The sequence below is a fragment of the Neopsephotus bourkii genome, unplaced genomic scaffold (assembly GCF_033783945.1).
Source record: "Neopsephotus bourkii isolate Nb327-2 ecotype Australia unplaced genomic scaffold, CSIRO-AGI_Nbou_v1 NB_718, whole genome shotgun sequence".
Taxonomy (NCBI): Eukaryota; Metazoa; Chordata; class Aves; order Psittaciformes; family Psittacidae; genus Neopsephotus; species Neopsephotus bourkii.
Window position 1 is genome coordinate 2,636,313 of NW_026901217.1, and position 18,779 is coordinate 2,655,091.

The 18,779-nt window shown below is 36.6% G+C and overlaps 1 protein-coding gene across 3 annotated transcripts in view; it reads left to right on the plus strand.

Moving 5' to 3' along the window:
* Positions 1–18,779, plus strand: part of ARHGAP10 (Rho GTPase activating protein 10) — a 166,589-nt gene that overhangs the window by 90,587 nt on the left and 57,223 nt on the right. For all 3 annotated transcript variants that reach the window (XM_061354199.1, XM_061354200.1, XM_061354201.1), the window contains 5 exons: positions 6,674–6,748; positions 11,609–11,696; positions 13,047–13,105; positions 15,685–15,790; positions 16,412–16,571. In XM_061354199.1, coding sequence (XP_061210183.1) covers positions 6,674–6,748; positions 11,609–11,696; positions 13,047–13,105; positions 15,685–15,790; positions 16,412–16,571 — 488 coding nt within the window. The remainder of the gene's footprint in view (positions 1–6,673; positions 6,749–11,608; positions 11,697–13,046; positions 13,106–15,684; positions 15,791–16,411; positions 16,572–18,779) is intronic.

Genomic DNA, 18,779 nt, shown 5'->3' on the forward strand with positions numbered 1-18,779 from the left:
TGGAGAGGGCGGAGCAGCTGGCCTGCTCTTTGAAGAAGCCCTGTGTGATCTAGCCTCCTGGAGATATCTGGGAAAGACATAACTTGGTAGATATTACACTGACCACGACAGGAGTTTCCTTCTGTCCAGTTCCAGTCATTTGTAATATTTCTATTATTTGTAATTTCTTTAGGCTTTCCCTCAAGAAATGTGTTTTCAAGAACTGCTTGAAGGGGTAACAGCATGGTCTTGACAAAGGAAGCCAATGTTTGTGCAGAACAGCTGAGAAAAATCCCTGTGTCCTGCAGGCGATTTCTGTACCTTTGTTTTGCTTTTGAAACAGACTGATTTACTAATCCATTTGTGGACTTTGAGTGGAGGTTTTCTGTTTAGTCACTTAGAAGAACAAGAACTGAGCAGGGAAGTGAATACCAAGCACTGAAGTACTTCTGGTGGTATTTATTTCACAACAGGGACAAGGATGCTATCAGACTTAGTGTTTCTTATATTCATTGTTGTCTCCAAAATTGGAGACAGAACAGAAAGGTCAGTATGCAAATAGTATTCAAGAGCTAGTTGGGATTATGGTTGTGGAGAGGCTGTGTCACAGACCATGTGTAACTTGGCCACTGGGTATGATCAGCTTTTGATATTGCTGCCATGTGAGGAGAAAACAATAGACATGCTGAAATGGGAGGTGACCAGTGACACTATGGCTCACTGTGTTGTATATGATATTGTGTGGAGAACCTGCTTGCTTAGCTGTGATTTTTTTCTTTTTTTTTTTCTTTTTTTTTTTTTGTTTTTGTTTTTTTTTCTAAAAAAAGGTGAATATGAAAATAGGTACTCACTGATGGTGTATTTCTTAGTTTGCAAAAAGAGATGTTGAAGTTGCTCTGTGTAGATTTTTGTCCTAAATTGTTGACCTTCCTTCCCTTCTCCCAAGGGAGAGGGAGATACATGATTTTTTAGGATTTATATCTTTTTTTTTCTAGAGATTTGAGCATTGCACAGGGTGAAATATTTGTATCTTTTTTTTCTGTATCCCAGTCCAGCTTAAATAAGATAAATCAAACGAAGAATGGGTTGTTCACACTTCCTGTCAACGCAGGATCTTACTTAAAAGCCGTATCTTCCACGTATGCACTTACTATACAACATTATTAGTAAGAATGATCAGCCTCTGTGATACTGAGAATTTAGCATTTAAACAGCAAGAACTATCTGAAATCGTTTTTCTCTTGGCCTTTTTTGTATCAGTCCTGTGCGATGCATTAAAGATGTTATTCCAGATTAGACCATATTCTGTCTGGTGTTATTTTTGTTCATTCTGTTCTTTTGAATATTTTTCAAATAGGGCTTGCCTGTCTCATCACTTCAAAATTTCTGTTACTGGCATTTACAATCTGAATATTTCAGCTAGGAAATACTGCAGATAAAGCTGGCATCCTACAGATAAGTTGCCTTTATGGCAAAATCCTGCTTTGAAATAGACTGGATCTTCTCTTTGCAGTGGATGAAGCAGATTTTATGAAAAGGGTAGCATGTGGTCATGTAGTGAAAGGCTGGTTTTGTTCTATACCACAGTGACCAGCTACCTTACAATACCTTATGAGTCATGCTTACTGAAAGCAGTGTGGAGTTTACTATATTTTGGCTTATTTTATAGGTGTGTTTGAATAGTTCTCTTTAAGTAGTGTCTCCTTTCTTTAATAATCTGCAGAAAAAGTGAAACAAGAACATGATTGTGGAAAAATTGTGAACACTTTCTTCATGAAATGGCTATTAAGAAAAATGGGTTAGAGATGTGATTTCTTCTCACTGTAGGTGAGTAGGTTAAACTGAGCGGTGGTTCAAGTCCACCCTGTCCTTTAGGTCTTGATTTGTGGCTGCCCCATCCCCGGCAGTGTTCAAGGCCAGGCTGGATGGGGCTTTGAGCAACCTGGTCTAGTGGAAGGTGTCTCTCTGCCCATGACAGAGAGTTGGAACTAGGTGATCTTTAAGGTCCCTTCCAAACCAAAACATTATATGATTCTATGATTTAGGTGCATGTAAGTGCAAAATACATGTGTAAGCTCACCTAATACTGTTGTTTGGAACAAATGATAAACTTTCATGGGCTAGAAGCCCATGTCCCTGTAGTGGGATCTGCCCTGAAGTGTAGTTTGGAAGAGGATTAAAGTTACCAAAGTTATCTGCAGTATTTTCTGTCTGTGGAGACCTTGCAGCTTCACTATTCCTTGCACACAGCCTTTGTAAGACTTGCAGTCAATAGTGTCTTGTGGTGATTATTAAAAATGAAATTGACTTTTTTTCTGTTAATTTTGGGTTTGGGAGTACTTAGTAAAATAAAGTCAGTATTCAATAAATATTTATTTTCCCAGAGCTTCAAGAATGGCTTTAGGTGAGGTACTGCTACCTTCCAGGAACTCAGCAATCCACATAGCTCTGTTTCAATGAAATTGATTCATCCACTGTATTTCAAGCAGTTGATGATGATTTTCTGTTTACCTAATGCTGAACTTAACATCAACTGCGGGGTTTTTTTTTAATGTTCTTAAATAAACAAGCCTAACTAAAATCCTGACTTCGTTCAAGAGACTAACTGAAGCATTCCTAGAGGATCAGTTTCTGTGCTCTGCAGGACATCTGCTGAGCTATACAAATGGAGGGCTAGGAGGACGTTCAGTTGTTTGCCTCATAAAGGTTTGGCCAAATAGTTGTGCAATGAAGAAAATAAATCCATCTTTCAGGTTGAAGATTTTATACCTATGCTTGTTCTTAAATCAGTTTTTACTTGATTATTTTACTTTAATGATAGCACATCAAAGCAAGTTATGTTCGGCAGAAGAAAACAGGACAGATGCCTCTTCAGAGACTGTGCTTGTGTGCCATGTTTTTATCTCTTTTAATCATAATGGGTGTGAGGTTGGCGTGGGTGGAAAGAGAGGACAGTCTAGTGTGGGTGGAAACTGAGAATAGTCTTGTCATGTCAGAGCAGAAAAAGTCTGGTATTCAGAGAGAGAAGAGTGTAGCAGAGATACTGAACATAAACTTGTCAATGGCTGGATCATTTTTTTCTCAGTTAAGTTCCCTCTTATAAAGCCAAGAAGGAAATTATTTGCTCTGAATGAATAGAAGAATCGAAGGCACTGTCTTGATTAAGATGCATGTAAGCTTCTGATTCAGCATTGTCTTGTCAGACATTGGCCGTGCTTTACCCGATAGGAGATGCTGATACATCAAGATAGGCAGCCTGTCTCTCACATGCTGAACACAATGATGGCTGGATGTGCACCTGTGTTTTGTCTCTTCAGAGAACATTAGGGGATTCTTCAGTTTATTTTATTTTAATTCTTATTCTTTAGTATTTAATTTATGCAACGTGATAAAAGTTTATAAAAACATCAAAGAGCTGTTTGTTCTGATGGTAAAGACTGCATGTTTTTGTGTGCAAGGAGTTGGTTGTACCTTCTGTGAGGATGTGGTAGGTGTTTGGCTTTAGAACTACCAGAGCTGCTAATTTGAGCTGCAGAGAGAGATGGCAGCATTGAGCTGTCTGTCCATTCTGCTCATGAGACAAAAAGATGGTGAGGAGGAAGTAGAAAACCTTTTCACATACCAAAAAAAGTGGCAGTACCTTGAATTTAGGGTGTCACTTGTACAGCTGTTTCTGTACTATGGACTTTGATTATAAAAAGTTGTATTTGCAGCTGTTCTACTAGTCTGTGTCAGCCTCGTGTCCAGTGCCAGCCACAAAGTAAACTTCCCTACATATCTTGCTTACAACAGTATAAACTCCCGTTTTATTTACAGTACCTTATTTTTGTAAGCATATTTCACAAATCATGTACCTATGCCAAATTCCATTATCAGGCAGCCAAACATTTTGAGATAATGTAAATCTGAAGGAAATTATGCCGTGGGGCTTTACGGCTCAATGTTGCTAATAGTGACTGGTTGCGTCGGCAGACACAGCATCTGAACCCCTCAACATTTTAGTCGGTGGTGAGTTCTTCCGTGCAATGAGTCATCTTGTCAATTGTGTTCTGTAAATGCCAAGCATTATCTGTTTTGGATGTGCTAAAGATCTGAAATGTGCAGATTAAAACAGAAATGGTACTGTCTCAAACCAGGTTTGTGTATTTTAAACATCATTTAAAGGTGCATTTAAAGGTATAATTTAGGACTGTGTTGAAATATTAATTCTTCTTTGCACTTCTTGATGTCTGCTAGCAATTAGCTGTGCTTTTTTCAGGTTGATGAATTCGAAACTGATCAATTATCTGATAATTGCTATCACAGACTCATGATTATTGCTGGAGGATTGTTTTGGTTTCAGTACTGCCATCATTTCAGAGACCTTTGCATATCAGGTCTGTTTTAATATTGAGTAGTACTTTCTGTGGTTTGACTTTAATTATTTTTAAGCCCATAAGTGTATGTTTGGGTCAGCACAGTTTGATTCCCCCTAGTTTTAATGTCAGAAGGAGGTTAAAGTTGCTAAACAACTTCTGAGATAAGCAAAAGCTGAGCTGTATTTGACTGTGACAGTATTTCTTCAGCTTTTTAGCTTCTTGCATATGATGCAGAAGGCTTCTTCTCTGGTACTAAAAGTAGTAGAGGATATTGTATAAAAAAAAAAAGTGTGATGCATTTTGGCAGAGCATTTAAAAGCTTGGTGTTACTTTTGTACCAGAATTTTCCTGGACATCTCTGAGAAATTGGAAGTAAAAAAATAATTGCTGCTCTCAGGACAGATTCCTACTGCATCCTTCTTTGCAGTGAATCAAGGACTATGGTGGTGTTTGGGTTTGCTTTATTTTGTAGTGTTGGCAGTCTTTAAGTGGTCTATAGCATGGTGTGACACTGTTGTCTGGGGATCATTGGAAAACTTACTTGGTTGGGTTGATAACCTCCAGTTTTGAGAAGAGTGGTGGTGTGGCCACATAGCTTCTTTTTTGTGGTTCTTTCTTTTGTGCACAGCTAAACTGCAAGCATAGTCTAGAATTGTGGGTTTTGATGACCACAGATGAAATCATGGAGATCTGTCTTTTTCTGTTAATTTGAGCAAGCTCTGAACATGGCATCTAGCTTGAGACTCAGCATCATTGCAGTGGTGCCTGCAGCCCAGGGAAGGAAGAGGGCCAGTTTTGCCTAGGTTGAGCAACCAAGAGAATTAAGAGCTGCTGCCATAGCTAGTCAGCTTCCCACTGGGACTGATGATGGAGCAGTGCTAACAGGAAGGAATCTGCAGATTGTGTAAGGAAGAGAAGGAATGAAAGAAGAAGGAAAAGAAGTAGCTAGGCTTGGCAGTAAGAGATAGAAAATACAAAGCTCCCTCCACCATACTGAGAATTATTGCTGTGTATTATGGCTGTGTCTGACAGTAATTCATTAAAAGGCTAATGATTTTTACATACTTCATCTAATAGTTATTTTAGAAGAAACTTTTTCTCATATAACTGGTTTTAATTTTCCTGCTGTGGTTGTAATAGTTTGGTATCGAAACTGGGAACTCTCCACAAGTCTTCCTTTGTTGAAGGGTATTTTGAATAAGAGCAGCACATAATCCGTTATTTGAAAAAATTTCCTTGGAGTAGAAGCACAGGTATTTTGTGGCATTTCTACTCTTCCAGGCCAATATGAATATAGAGGTAGAGCGCTGTGGTGTTTGTAGATGGCTATGTATTATGCGGCCTCTCAAATGTCTTGTGTCAGCTTCAGGATTGTAATTTTTCACCTTGCACTAAATGGGCTCTGAAACAGTGCAACAAAGACAAAGACATATCTTATTTTGCCCTTTTCTTTGCCTGCTCCTTCTCTCCCTCCCGTTTTCCTTTAATTTATATTCATAGTTATACTTCCCTGGGGATAAAACTGGGTGTGGTAAAGGAAGGCAAAAGCAGTGGAAGAAGAGAAAAATGAGTGTGTGTGGGATGAAAGGACACAGGAACGACAGAAAGGTGGTCCAGAGACCACATGAAATTAGAGTAGGGGACTGATGCTGGTTATGGCATCTCTGTTCATCCCAAGCACACTGGAAAGTACTGATTTGAGTAACCTGTAATGGTGCCTCTGGACATAACTAGTATGTGGACCACAGTGGGTTGGAATAAGGTCTTGTATCTTCAATGAAAAGCATTTATAAACTTGAAAAAGCATTGGTTTTGGCGACTGGGAATAGGCTCAAGTTTTTCTTTATTTCATCCAAACTCTCTTTGTCAGCCACATATTTGGAAGAAGGCAAAATTAAGTTTAGTAAAGAAATCTTAATTTAGCAGTTGTTGGTTTAGCTCTTATGTTATTAGAATATAGATGCTGATGTATCCAAAATGTCATTTAAAAAATCTGAAAATCTGTCATTTAAAAAATCTGTTTTCTTTTTTGTTTGTTTGTTTGTGTGTGTTTGGCTGTTTGTTTATTTTTCTAAGCAATGGTTTGTCCTTGTTTGCTTCTACTCCCAGTTTCTGAAGTGGAATTGAGGTACACAAAACCTTTATCAAAACATAACATGAACTTATCTTAAAAATGCAGAACAAAAGGATTCTTGCAATACTTTATTTATAATGCTGTTCTCACAACTGACTGTCTTTGAGGCATTTGTTGCCAGGGGAAATGTTTTAATGCTAAATTTGGCTGTGGTTGATCTTCTGTCTTTTTTTTTTTTTTATTTTCTCTTTTTGCATAATAGGTATAAATGACCAAGGATTGTACAGAGTTGTGGGGGTGAGTTCAAAGGTCCAGAGACTTCTGAGTTTGTTGATGGGTATGCCTCTATTTTACAAATATTATTTTTTTCAATATTTTATGTTGTTTTACTGTCAATACTTAGTTTTAAAAGTACCTGCCTGTAGTTGTTCTTTATGTGGGCCAAGTCTAGTTTGCTTTAGTCCATGAAAGTGCGTGCCATATCAGTGTAAGTTCCCCTGGGTTAGCAAGACCAAGATTAGTTGGTAGGAATAAACTAATAGAACTGCTATGGGACATGTAGGAGCAAACCATGGGCTTTGTGCAAGGTTGATATAAGTGGGGTTGATAAGTGGAGTTGAAGCAGCCTAAGTTGACAGGTCTGATCAGAAAATCCAAAATACCAAATTCAGGAAAGTTTAAAGATTGTTTCATTGTTTGAAGTTGCCACCTTTCTTCTCCCTTGTCTGAGACATACAGTTGTATGTGCTCCTATGTGTCTTTAGCTAATCACTGAGCAAAAGAAGACATTTAGTTTAAGCCTGCTGGCAAAGAGCTCTTTGGTTTAAGAGGAGGAATGTGATACACATATTAATAATAACTGTGTGCCAAGGCAGGAGACAGATGGAGAAAGGATTTGTTTTTATAAACTTAGTAGTATAGTTCTTATATGTAGGTAACATTTTAGACTCTCTTATACCTAGTTAGCATTTAGATTTTTTGATTCATAAAATTATTCTCAGAAACTTTTTTCTCCCTTTTCTTTCTGGAAAATTTGATGCATCTTTAATCCCAGTGACTGTAGTTCTCTTGCCACTCTGCTGTCCCTAGGGGAGGGAGGATAGAAAATAGAAGTATTGGCACCTGGATGAAATCCCTCGTCTGCCTGATATCTCTCACCAAAGTTGTAGCCATGACTGCAAGATGTGCTGTGTTTCCCAATTCCTTGTCCTGAGCACTGACAGAACATGCAGTCAGACAAGACCACTGGGATTAGTTCGTTTTTATAGAGCTTCCAAACCTGTCACTTGACAGCAAAGGTCTGATTCTCAGGGATTCATTGGTATGCAAAGAAGCTTGTTTGCAGTTTGCACCAGGCTCTTCTCCAGAACCATGCATGCTCCATCTGTGCTGATAACACAGTGTTCTTTGGCACTGCAAACTGGAGGAAGCCAGAAAGTGAATTCATTTCATTACCCCAGACATTATGTGAATGACAAAGCGCTTTTATATTATATGCTGCTGTCAGTTCAGTGCCACCTGTAAAACTTTTTCTTTTCCTTCCTTTATTTTTTCAAACAGGCTGTCTCTTCAGAAATTATAAGACATCAGGCTTGAGGACCTGCATGTCATATCAATCTGTCACAATGACCTTGCTAAATATTAATTTATGATATCTTGCTTTAATCAATATTAACAGCACCCTTAAGTTCTCCATTAGTGCTCATAAACCTGCCTATATCTTTAAAGTATTGTAGCAAATGACTTTTTCTGGAAATGCAAGCTGGGATTAATAAAAATGACTGATCTATAACAGATTCTTATGGTTGTTTATCTGTTTTGGAGTTAGCTTCTATGAACAATAACCATCTTTAACTATTGAGCATAGGAAGAATGATGAGTTATCACTCGGAGCACCTCCATTAAATGCATTTGATATCATGAGATGTTTTTCAGTTTTGTACTCACTGGCTTAGCTTGGATGTGCAGGCCTGGCAGGCAAATTTTCCTCGTTGCCATTAGTGGTATCCAAATTAAATAGACTCAGGTTGCCAGTGGTTCGGTAGCAGCTGGAAGAGTTTACTGGGGATTCCGGCATCTGCTTTTAGTTATCTTTTTCAAAATTAGAAACATTTTCTGTCATTCCCAAGATTCATATATTATTTGAAGTAGGAAGAATACAGTGGTATCAAGATGAGGCAAAATATTGAACAGAATAAAGTTAGGGTGCAAGCAGGTGCTCTTTTTCTGCTGGTTTGTTGAAAGTGATCCTATCTGTGCTCTTTATCTGTCTGTTCTCAGTGTAGAATAAAGAGGGCTTCTTTTTGAGATACAGAGGTACAGAGAATTTAAAATGACTGATTAATCTTTAATCCTTTGTCTCTGCGTATACTCTTCGATAGCCTTTTATGAAAGATCTTTTCAGAATCATCAAACCCTCATATTAGCTTTCTGTATTTTAAAATGTTTGATAAGGTTTCAAAGTATTTTAGGCTACCTGTCATTGACCATGAGGTTCACAGTCTGAAAGGCCCAAAGTGCAAAAAAAAAAAAAATCTTCCAAATGGTAACCAGAGACATAATAACATCCAGTTTTGTCTCTTCAGAACATTTTCTGTGAAATGTGGGAAAGTACATTGAGAGTCAAGAGCATGAGAAAACCAATATATACTTTTCTACTACTGTGAATGCATAGGTTTTCATTTCTGATGCAAAAATGTAGTAAAACTAAGTCTTCTATAAAATGAGGCTCAGCAATTAAGTATACAATTCTTTAAAAATAAACCAAAACCAAACCAAACCAAAACACCTTTATTTTGCAATTAACTTATTCCTTGTTACTTGTAACTGCTCTTGTGCTATGGTGATCTGTTTTGTAGCAATAATCTCATCTAAATTCAAGTAAGGCATTTGAAAAGGAAAATACTTGTTACTTTTCAAGGGAAAATGTTAAATTAATCTGATATCTCATTGTGAACAGGGATACAGTTAGTACTTTTCATGTTGTGTGTATCTGTTACAAGCAATACAGAATGCATTGTCAGCCATCAGGAGGCTCAGTTCTAAAAATGCATCAGGGAACAGTTCCTATTTTGTCTGTGATCTACATTATAGATCTGATGTGGCTTATTTCATACAAGCTTTCATAGCTGCCTACGTAAATTTCATACAAACTACTACATAGGTGAGCTTTTGTGCTGACCCTTGATTGTGGTGAAGTGACTGCTAAGGACTTGGAGTTCAGGTTTCACTTCTGATGCTGCCTGGCATGAAAAACGCCAGACATAACATTTTGGAGAAGAAAACTTCCAGGTACTTCTGCCTTTTCAAAATGAGCAGCTTTCAAAACAACTATACTGAATTTTTTTATTATTTTATATGCAGATAATGACAGTATGCATACACTCCTACAGTAGGCATATTGCGTGTGAAAGCAGAGTCTCCTCCTAACCTAGTTTAGTGAACTGGACTGTTTTTATAAACTCTAGCTCCCTTATTGTCAGAAAGATTTGCATAAAATTTAGAGCTGATCTGTCAAAAGCTGTTCCATAAGTGTGCACAGTTATTTTTATATGCTTAAAGTTGCCATTCAGCGCACAGTGGCTGCTATGTGAACAAGTAGCATGAAAACTAGTTGTCATATTTGAAATCCCAGTTGAAGTTCCAGTTCATATAATGGCTTGGGATGTTTGAAGCAGAGCGGAAAATGGAGCAGGAACAGTTGGATAGGTAGGGTGGTGGGGCAGAGAGTAATGTAGGACAACTGTAAACCAAAAATGAAAAACAGACTAAGTTTGAATGGTTGCTACAGTCAAACCTAGTGATTGTTTGGGGTTGGTGGCAGAACCAAAGTTTTGTTTTGTTTTGTTTTCCCCAAGAGATAATGGAATATTTCAGCAATACCTTCTATTATTGTTTTTTTTAAAGAATTTGCTTTTGAATTAAGATGCTGCTTTTTTCCTTCCTCAAATTCATCAACAAATTCCACAAAACTGAGTGCATACCTTGACTGTAAAGGAGGTTGATGATTATGAAGCTGTGATTTTTTTTTTTTTTTCATTTTAAACAGATATAACATAGTGGTTTAATAACTAAATCCTCATAGGTGTCACTAATTTCTGATGTGATGGCAGTTTTTTATTTAATTAATTCAGTAGAAAGGTTTTCTTCTCACAAAAAGAAAAAAAAAAAGAAAATTTGAAGACCGAAACAGCCTATGTGCTAAAGAGAGGGAAAAAATAAACTCTTTCCTGAGACAGTCCTGAGTAGTTTGCATGGTAGTTGGCTAGTAACAATTTGTAAGAAAATGTTATCTGACTTGTATTTTAAAATGAGATTTAAATAATTGATATAATGAGGGAGAATATTCAGTTACAGAAATAATTGCTTGGCACAGCCTTTAGAACAGAATTATTTGGTCCCAGTAAAAGGACTGCACCTTTAATCAGGGATCCTAATTTGATTTTTTTAATGTGTCTGTCATTTGTCTGACAAGCAAAGTAACAAATGAATTTTGAATTGTATGAACTGGTCAACACGTAATCTGTGTCAGCTACTGCTGTAGTTTACTGTAGTGACTGATGGAAACATGTAGCAGTAATAACAGAAGCTCAGACACTTGAAGTTACCAAATACATTGGGCTAGTTTGGCTGCATGTGATCCTATGTCAGCTGGCTATTACCTCCTGTTTTGAGGCCAAAGGGTTTTGTTTTTTTTTTTGATTGCAAAACATTCCAGTGTGCTGTGTGGTTTTCTGTATGTTGTCAAAAAATCTTTCACCTGATTCAGACATGTGACTGTTCAGTTTGATCTGTTTTGTTGTAAGACTTTTCAACTAACCTGGTAAAAGGTCTCCTGATGGGTCTGTTTTCTGAACTGTTTTAGTACGTCTTTCTGCATTTGTGTGCGTCTTTGTTTAATTAAAGGTGTGAAAATACCAGTTGCTGTAGAGATCTTTTTACATGAAAGTGATTTTTTAATTATTCACTAAAATAAATCAGCAGTAAATATTTTTTCAAACAAAACATAGACATAGAATTCATAAAGATGTTTTGATATTGTCTTCTTATTAACTAACAGTAAGAAGGATATACTACTTCTGTATTCATGTGAGCAAATACATAATGATCAAATTCACTTTGTTGCTGTTCATGTAGGGCATACTTATTTAGAATTCTGTTTTTTCATGTGTTTCTTCTCATTCTGATTATTTTCTAGATGCAAAAACGTGCAATGAAGTTGACTTGGAAAACTCTGTAGATTGGGAAGTGAAGACAATTACTAGTGCTATGAAGCAATATCTGCGGTAAGCCTGTCCCATTGATTTATTTATATTTTAGATTATGAATAATAATTAATTCTCCTGTACAGTGTGTTAAGCTACATTACTTACATTTTTCCTGTATTTTGGAATAGAGCTTCATTTTGAGCAGATAACATGTTTGTGATTTGTCTTGGGGGAAGCAAAATAATTTAGCAACACTAATACTTGTGTTCTGTGAGACAAGCCCCAAAACATTTTTATGTTAGATATGTAAGAATTTCACCGATGGTTCAAAAAACTGAATTGTTAGTAAACTTGCTGAGAGTGTTACTGACAGTGGGCTAAGACAGTGAAAAGTTTTTGCATTTTTATGTTCTGATGTAGTAGAATGAAAAGGGGAAAGGTCATGAATTTTTTCTCTCTTCCTTTTAGCTTTTGTTCTGGTATTCTAGGTGCCGTAGTGATAATATTTGAATGCCAAAAGTAAGAATTTTTAACGTGTTCTCTGTTCAAATGACTTGGCCGATTTCTGATCAAGGTATTTTACTAAATTGCCGAAGAATATAGATTGCAGAACTTCTGTATCTCTCTCATAATGTTAACACCAATGCTGTATTTTTAATCTGCTGGTTTTATTGAATATGGTATTACTGCAACCACTATTAAAGAATGCCAAAGAACTGTTATCAAGACAGAACGGTTTGGGTTACAAAGCACCTGAGTCTCTCTTATGGAGTCTCTTATATTATGGAATAAATAAAATAAAAAAGCACATGGTGTAGTATCTCCTGCCTGTAGTATTTCCCGAGTGTTTACTTCAATATTTCAGAGACATCAGTAAAGTCAGTTTAATAAATGGAAGTTTTAACTCTGATGCTTTAACTCTGATTTCCATTATTCAACATGTATTTCATTGATGACTAAGGTTTTGAATTTAAATTTTTCCATGTGAAATGCCTTAGAATTTTGGTTTGTGGATGGCTGCTGTTCAGCAGACTTAACTATTTTAGGACGTTTATTTCTTTCCAGTAAGGCAATGACTTGTGATTCTCTGTATTTTAAAAACACTAATGAAGAATAAATTACACAGTATATGTGTACAATCTTCATCTGAGAAACAGTCTCAGTGTTGTAGTTTGGAAAGGTGCCTTATGATAGACTGGAGGCACCACTTCAGCTCACAGAAGATGAATGAATTCAGTTAGTCTTGTTTTTCTGGTAATACCAAGTTTTACATTTGCACTGGAAATCACTGCATTCAAAGTCCACTGTAACAATGGTTGCTTCCAGTGTGAGGATTGTACTACTGAATGTTAAAAAGGTTTTCTGCTTAGGGTAGATACAGAGGGAACAGAATACAGCTAAATTTATTATGTCATCCTTGTTTTACAGAAGCCTTCCGGAGCCACTGATGACATATGAGCTGCATGGAGAATTCATTGTTCCTGCCAGTAAATACATTACTGTAGTTATAGAAAGATTTTCTTACAGTACTGTTGTGGCCTTAGGAGTGCACTGCAAATGCAATTTCAGAAAGATTCTTCAACCCAATAAAAACATAGGAATAAGAAATAATAAATGTTTTAAAAATATGTAGGTTTTAACCTAGCTCTAGCATGTATCATATATGACGTATCTATTGACAGACAAGGTTGTGACAGACTTAACATAGTGCAATTTTGACTTTTATGGGAAACTTCTGAATATACATTGTCAACATTCATTCTTATTACCTTAATTATGTAATGATAAGCATCTACTTAGATTGTGATATTTTTTTGCTTTCTTTTATACAGAGTATGAAGCTTAGTGAAGGAAAATACACTAATTCAGGCTCACTTGGATCCTTAAAGCACAGCTGCCTGACCCTTATTTTTAGTGCCTTGTTAGCTCTGTATCCAGGCTGGCTTTGAAAGTTCCTCATACATTAGTAGAAGACAGGCAAGAGCAGGCCAGATTACGCTATGGCAGTTCAAATACAGACTTGGAGAAGGCACAACAGCATTTGTAGTTCAGTTGTATTATCCCCCTAATGTACATGGAATTTTTTTGGAAGAGGATAGAGGGAAACTGTGCAAGAAAAAATTTGGTAAAGTATCAAACAGATATTAGGTGATTTTCATTCCAGCCTGTAGCACTTCTGGCAAACTGTGGAAGGAAAATTAAAATAAGCTTTGAGACAATTGTTGTATCTTCTTCAGATTGCTCTTATGGCTTTCCAGGACTGCAGAATGTGTTCACTTGTGTTCTTTAATTCAAAATGAAAATTAGCCCATGAAATTCATTGCCAGAGCACATCTGAAAGACCAAGCGTTTAAACAAATTTCGACATACTTACCTAGAGAGTATGCCCATTTGTATTGAAAAGTGTTAAAATAATTTCTTGACCTATGAAGTTTTGCCAGCATTTTTTCTTTTATTTTTTTTCCTCTATTTTACCGTCTCTTTCAGCAAAGGAATTCAGTTTAAGTTACATGTTTTAAATAGTACAGGGTTCATAAGCAGTAAACAATTTTATAGAGGGGTTGATTCCATGTAGTGGGGAGGGAAACTTAATCAACATTGCAGATCTGAGTTACGGTATACTTAAAAATAGGCAGTCAGTGTTGTTTCCTATGCTGGCTATAAAAAACCAACAACACTGGGAATTGTAAGGAATATCCTTTTCTCTGAAACTATTAGGAGGAAAAAAAAAAAGCCAAAATTAAAAGGTTTTCCTTTCTATTTTCTTGATATATATTACTATAGATTGAAACTATGTAAGTCTTGACTGTATCTTCTGATTAAGTTGCTTAGCCATTCTTTAATTAGAGTTCGTGATTTTGCATGTATGCAAAACAGTCTTCCTTTAAAGAAGGCTTATGTTTTTCTGTCTGAATTTTGATTAGCTGAATAGAAGCTAAATGTTTTGCATTTTGGTAGCCTATTTTCTTGCAATCTGTGCAGGGGTGTTCACTGCAAAAGAATTAAAAAACAACCCTAAAATCTGTAGCAATATGCAGAGAGGAAAGGAAAAAAAAAAAGAAGCAATATGCATTGAAGAAATATGGTGGTATTTTATATGAAATACATTTAACAATCAGAGGTGCCTTAGAGTAAAATGGGATCTGATGAGTGGTCCTGGTGTTGAAACTTGTTGCACTCAAGAGTAGGCTGTAAATTTTTCTCTTTAGGTACCTTGTACTAAGCAGTATTATATACAAGAAAAATATTTCACTCCTCTCATTCTAACCACTACTGAGATATCATTTTGTGACTTAATACGACTTTGAGAAATAAGAAGAGGGATTATTTTGGTGTGTTACAGATGCCTGTTTTCATCTGTGCAAGTGAAACCTGTAGGGTCAAAGTTCTTCAACACACAACATACAAAAATAGCTCCTTGCTTATTTTTACTTTATTTCTGTACAGTTCTAGAGAGGGATGCTGTTGTTACTCAGGGCCTTTTATCATAGTAGTGTCTATCAGTAGGGTTTTTCTGTGATTGTTCCTCTGTGTCTTCAGAGATCATTAGATTTTCCCTTCTGAGCGTATGAACTTTCTGCATGCGTTGTCTTACTGCATTTGTGCTACCTTGCATTGGAAACTGTATCATTAGCTGTGCAGTACCAACAAAACTGCATTCTAATGATGAGGATAATCAATTAATGATGCTAAAATGTATAGTACAGTTTCATCCTGTGGCACCCAGTAACATCACTCCTCACCTTGCATTATATTTGTAAGTAGAAGAGTCCAATGCAGCAAAACAATAACTACAGCTATTTTTAAAAATAGATGAACAAGAGCATGCTTTTGCAGGTGGATTGAAATATGAGTTCACGAAATAAGCAAATAAGTTGATAAATCTAAAACAAGATAACTTGTGAAAACAAAGCACATATGTTCAGTATTGCTATGTTTGGAGATACGCAAATGGTGAAGCAAGGTGTGCGCAGTATGCTTCCATGCAGGGGTGGAAGAAGCTTTGTGTTTCTGTGCATTTTATTGTATTTCTATTTTTTGAGTTATTTGTTTCTATGTCCCATAGAAAGTGGGAGTCCTGAATCTCGAGTTAATGCTGTTCACTTCTTGGTGCATAAACTCCCAGAAAAGAACAAAGAGATGCTGGAAATTTTGGTGAAGCATTTAGCAAAGTAAGTGTTATGAACTGCTCTCCTACCTTGTCAGGATTCTTTTCCTTACCTTTGTTTAACTACAAAGGGCCTTATTTGAGTGTGACTGGAGCTGGAGCCCATCTTGATGCCGTCATACACAATACCAAGAACTAAACGTGCAAAAGCAGACAAGATGTTTGACTCATGCTGTGTATGTTTTGGCGGGAAAGGCAGAAATTTAATCCGTTAATGAAGCCATATAAGTATTTACTTTAGCAGTCCTGCCAGCAGTTGAGGGTTTGATTGAAGTGAGAAAGGGAACATTATACTTTCCTTTTGCAAATTCTGGCAAAGTGAGTAGTGGAGATCTGTTAGCAAATTTAAGTTGGTTTCACACTTGCCCTGGTCCAAGGCTAAGTGCATTTTATATATTTAAGTTCAGCAAGAGATTGCTTTTGTTTTTAAATTGCCAGTGGAAGAATGGCTTTTCTCTTTTCCAGTATTTAGTAAACTTTATTTGAAGAAACTTTGCAGAAAACAAACTTCTAAAACATAGAGTAAGGAAATGTAATGTTTTCATTTGTAGACTGCAGTTTCCAACAGTAATGGAGATTTTTCATAACCTATTTCCTGTTTTTTCCTTCAATTCTTTTCCAAAAGTGTTTCAAAGCACGCCAAGAGAAATCTAATGACAGTGGCAAATCTAGGAGTAGTATTTGGACCAACCTTAATGAGGCCACAGGAAGAAACTGTAGCAGCCATCATGGACCTGAAGTTTCAGAATATCGTTGTTGAAATCCTGATAGAAAATCATGAGAAGGTAAGCTTTGATAAATCTCTGTTTCTGAGCATTGTCTAAAATGATCTGCTAGGCTTAATTGGTAATGTGGAGTTAAGTATGAAGTTACCAATACAGTAATTCTAAAGAATACCCTTTATACATTCTATGCTTTTGTTATTTATACTCTGTAAGTATCCGTGTACATTTCAGAATGCTTATTTCTTGGCAATAGTGGTGCTTCTGTGTGTATAGCATGCAAACAGATTTTTGTTATGATATTTACATATTTTTTTTTCTGAGCAAAAGTGATACAAGACTGGAAAAGAGAAAGCCAAGGCTCAGGTTTTAGGTCTACTGTTGAGTACTTTGACTGAGGGTAGAATTAATTGTTTTATGTCTTTATTTTTCTCCAAGTTGACAGACTAAAAAGAAGTATTTACTCAGAATTTTATGGGTAAAAAGCAGTATGAGAGCGCCAGGTATTAATATTTCCTTTGTTTTCAACTGAATGTGAGTTATATTAAGCCATTGCAATTTAGGTAATACTGAAAATAGAAGTTGTTGTTGCTGCTGTGCCAGCTGCTAGTTACTAAAGTGCCTTACACATACAAGGTACTGTCCAGAATGTCACTGCATGTAATCTGGGATTAAATAAAAAATAGTAATAACAAGAAAAAAGTCCTTTACTGGTCTCTTTGTTTAGGTGCTCCTTTGGGAGTCCCTTGTGTCTAAGCTGACTTCTGGTACTGGATGTTTGAGGTACCTTGCTTGTACTGGGAGGATGGGCAGCATCTTCCTCACTCTTATTGTCAAAAAAGCATGTTGGTAAAATTCCAGGATGTGCTTTTTCCTGTCTTCTTTCTTAAGCAGTCTGAACGTTGAAATAGTTATTTCTTTTAAAGGTTAACAGTGTTGAAATTGGCAATCTAAATCAAGCCTTATCTACTCTAAATAATATCTGTCTCAAGGTTTTCGGACAATGTAATTACTCTACCTCCCTGAATGATACAGTCTGGGTAAAGCTTCTGTTGGCATAGCTGTATCCACATGGTAGGGTTTGTTGGCTTAGTTGACTTAAGGTGTAATGCTGCCCTCACACACACATCGGGCGGATAGGGTATTGCTCTGTTGGAAAAACACTTTGCTGCAGATGTGGATCAAGTTCCAAGCAATAAGTATTCCAAGAGCTGTAAGCCATGCTGTTCATTTTGGACCTTATAAATGAAGGTAAATCTTGCACTAAGCTCATGATTTTGAAGCTATTGCAGGACCACACAAATATAAGAAAATGATGGGAGAGAGTGAGAGAGATAGCAGAGCTGGGGCGTTTTATTAACATATGGATGTTGAGGTTGAGTTATGCTTACTCAAATCACTACATCACCACAGATTACCGTCATTTATTCTTATGCCAGCTCAGTCACATGACTTTAAAAACTGGACATCAATTTCATGTTTGAAATATTAGTTGTGGTGGCCTTTCTTGCTCCTCTGAAAATGTAGAGAAGCAGGAAGTGGAAAGTGCATCAAAGTCATACTTCATCGTTTTCCATAATTCCTTGGGTTTATGCCTTCTTTAGAACTAGAAGGCTATAATTTTTTTTAAGGAATTTGTGTCATTTTGCTGTCATTTTTAACAGTGAACTTGCCATCAGTGGTCTTCTTGTAGCAACCTCTCCCACGCTAGAGCTGCTTCCGAGATGCACAGAGGCCCCAGGTGTGACCTCTGTGTATTTATATCAAAGGCAATGGAGAGGTATGTGTTAAGGCATTACAAAATCTTGTCATTGACTTATGTTGCTTTTACAAGTCATCCTTCTTCATTAAGGGTAGACCAAGGACCTACTTTTATGGCAAGTGGGCTTATTGTCAGTATAATATTCCATTTTATATAGTTTTGAATTTCTGTGCATTTTGGAGTTTCTAATAGTCTTGCGTTAGTATTTTTATGGATAGCCTTGTTGAAGTTCTAGGAGAAGTCACCAGCTGCAGGTTGAAATATTTTCAAATATTTCATTTAGTAAGTACTCTGCCAGTGCTAATTTTTAGCAGCTTCTGCTAATAGAGGCAAAGTTTGGAACTGTGGAAAAATGATGTAATCAAGATGGAGGTACACTGACACAAACTTGAAGCAAAACTTCACACTTCACGCATATGTGATTTATGGCTCTGGCAGACTGCAGAAAGGCACTTCTTTTCCCCTCTAGCAAATGAAATGACTGACAAACGTCCAAACTGTAGAAGCAG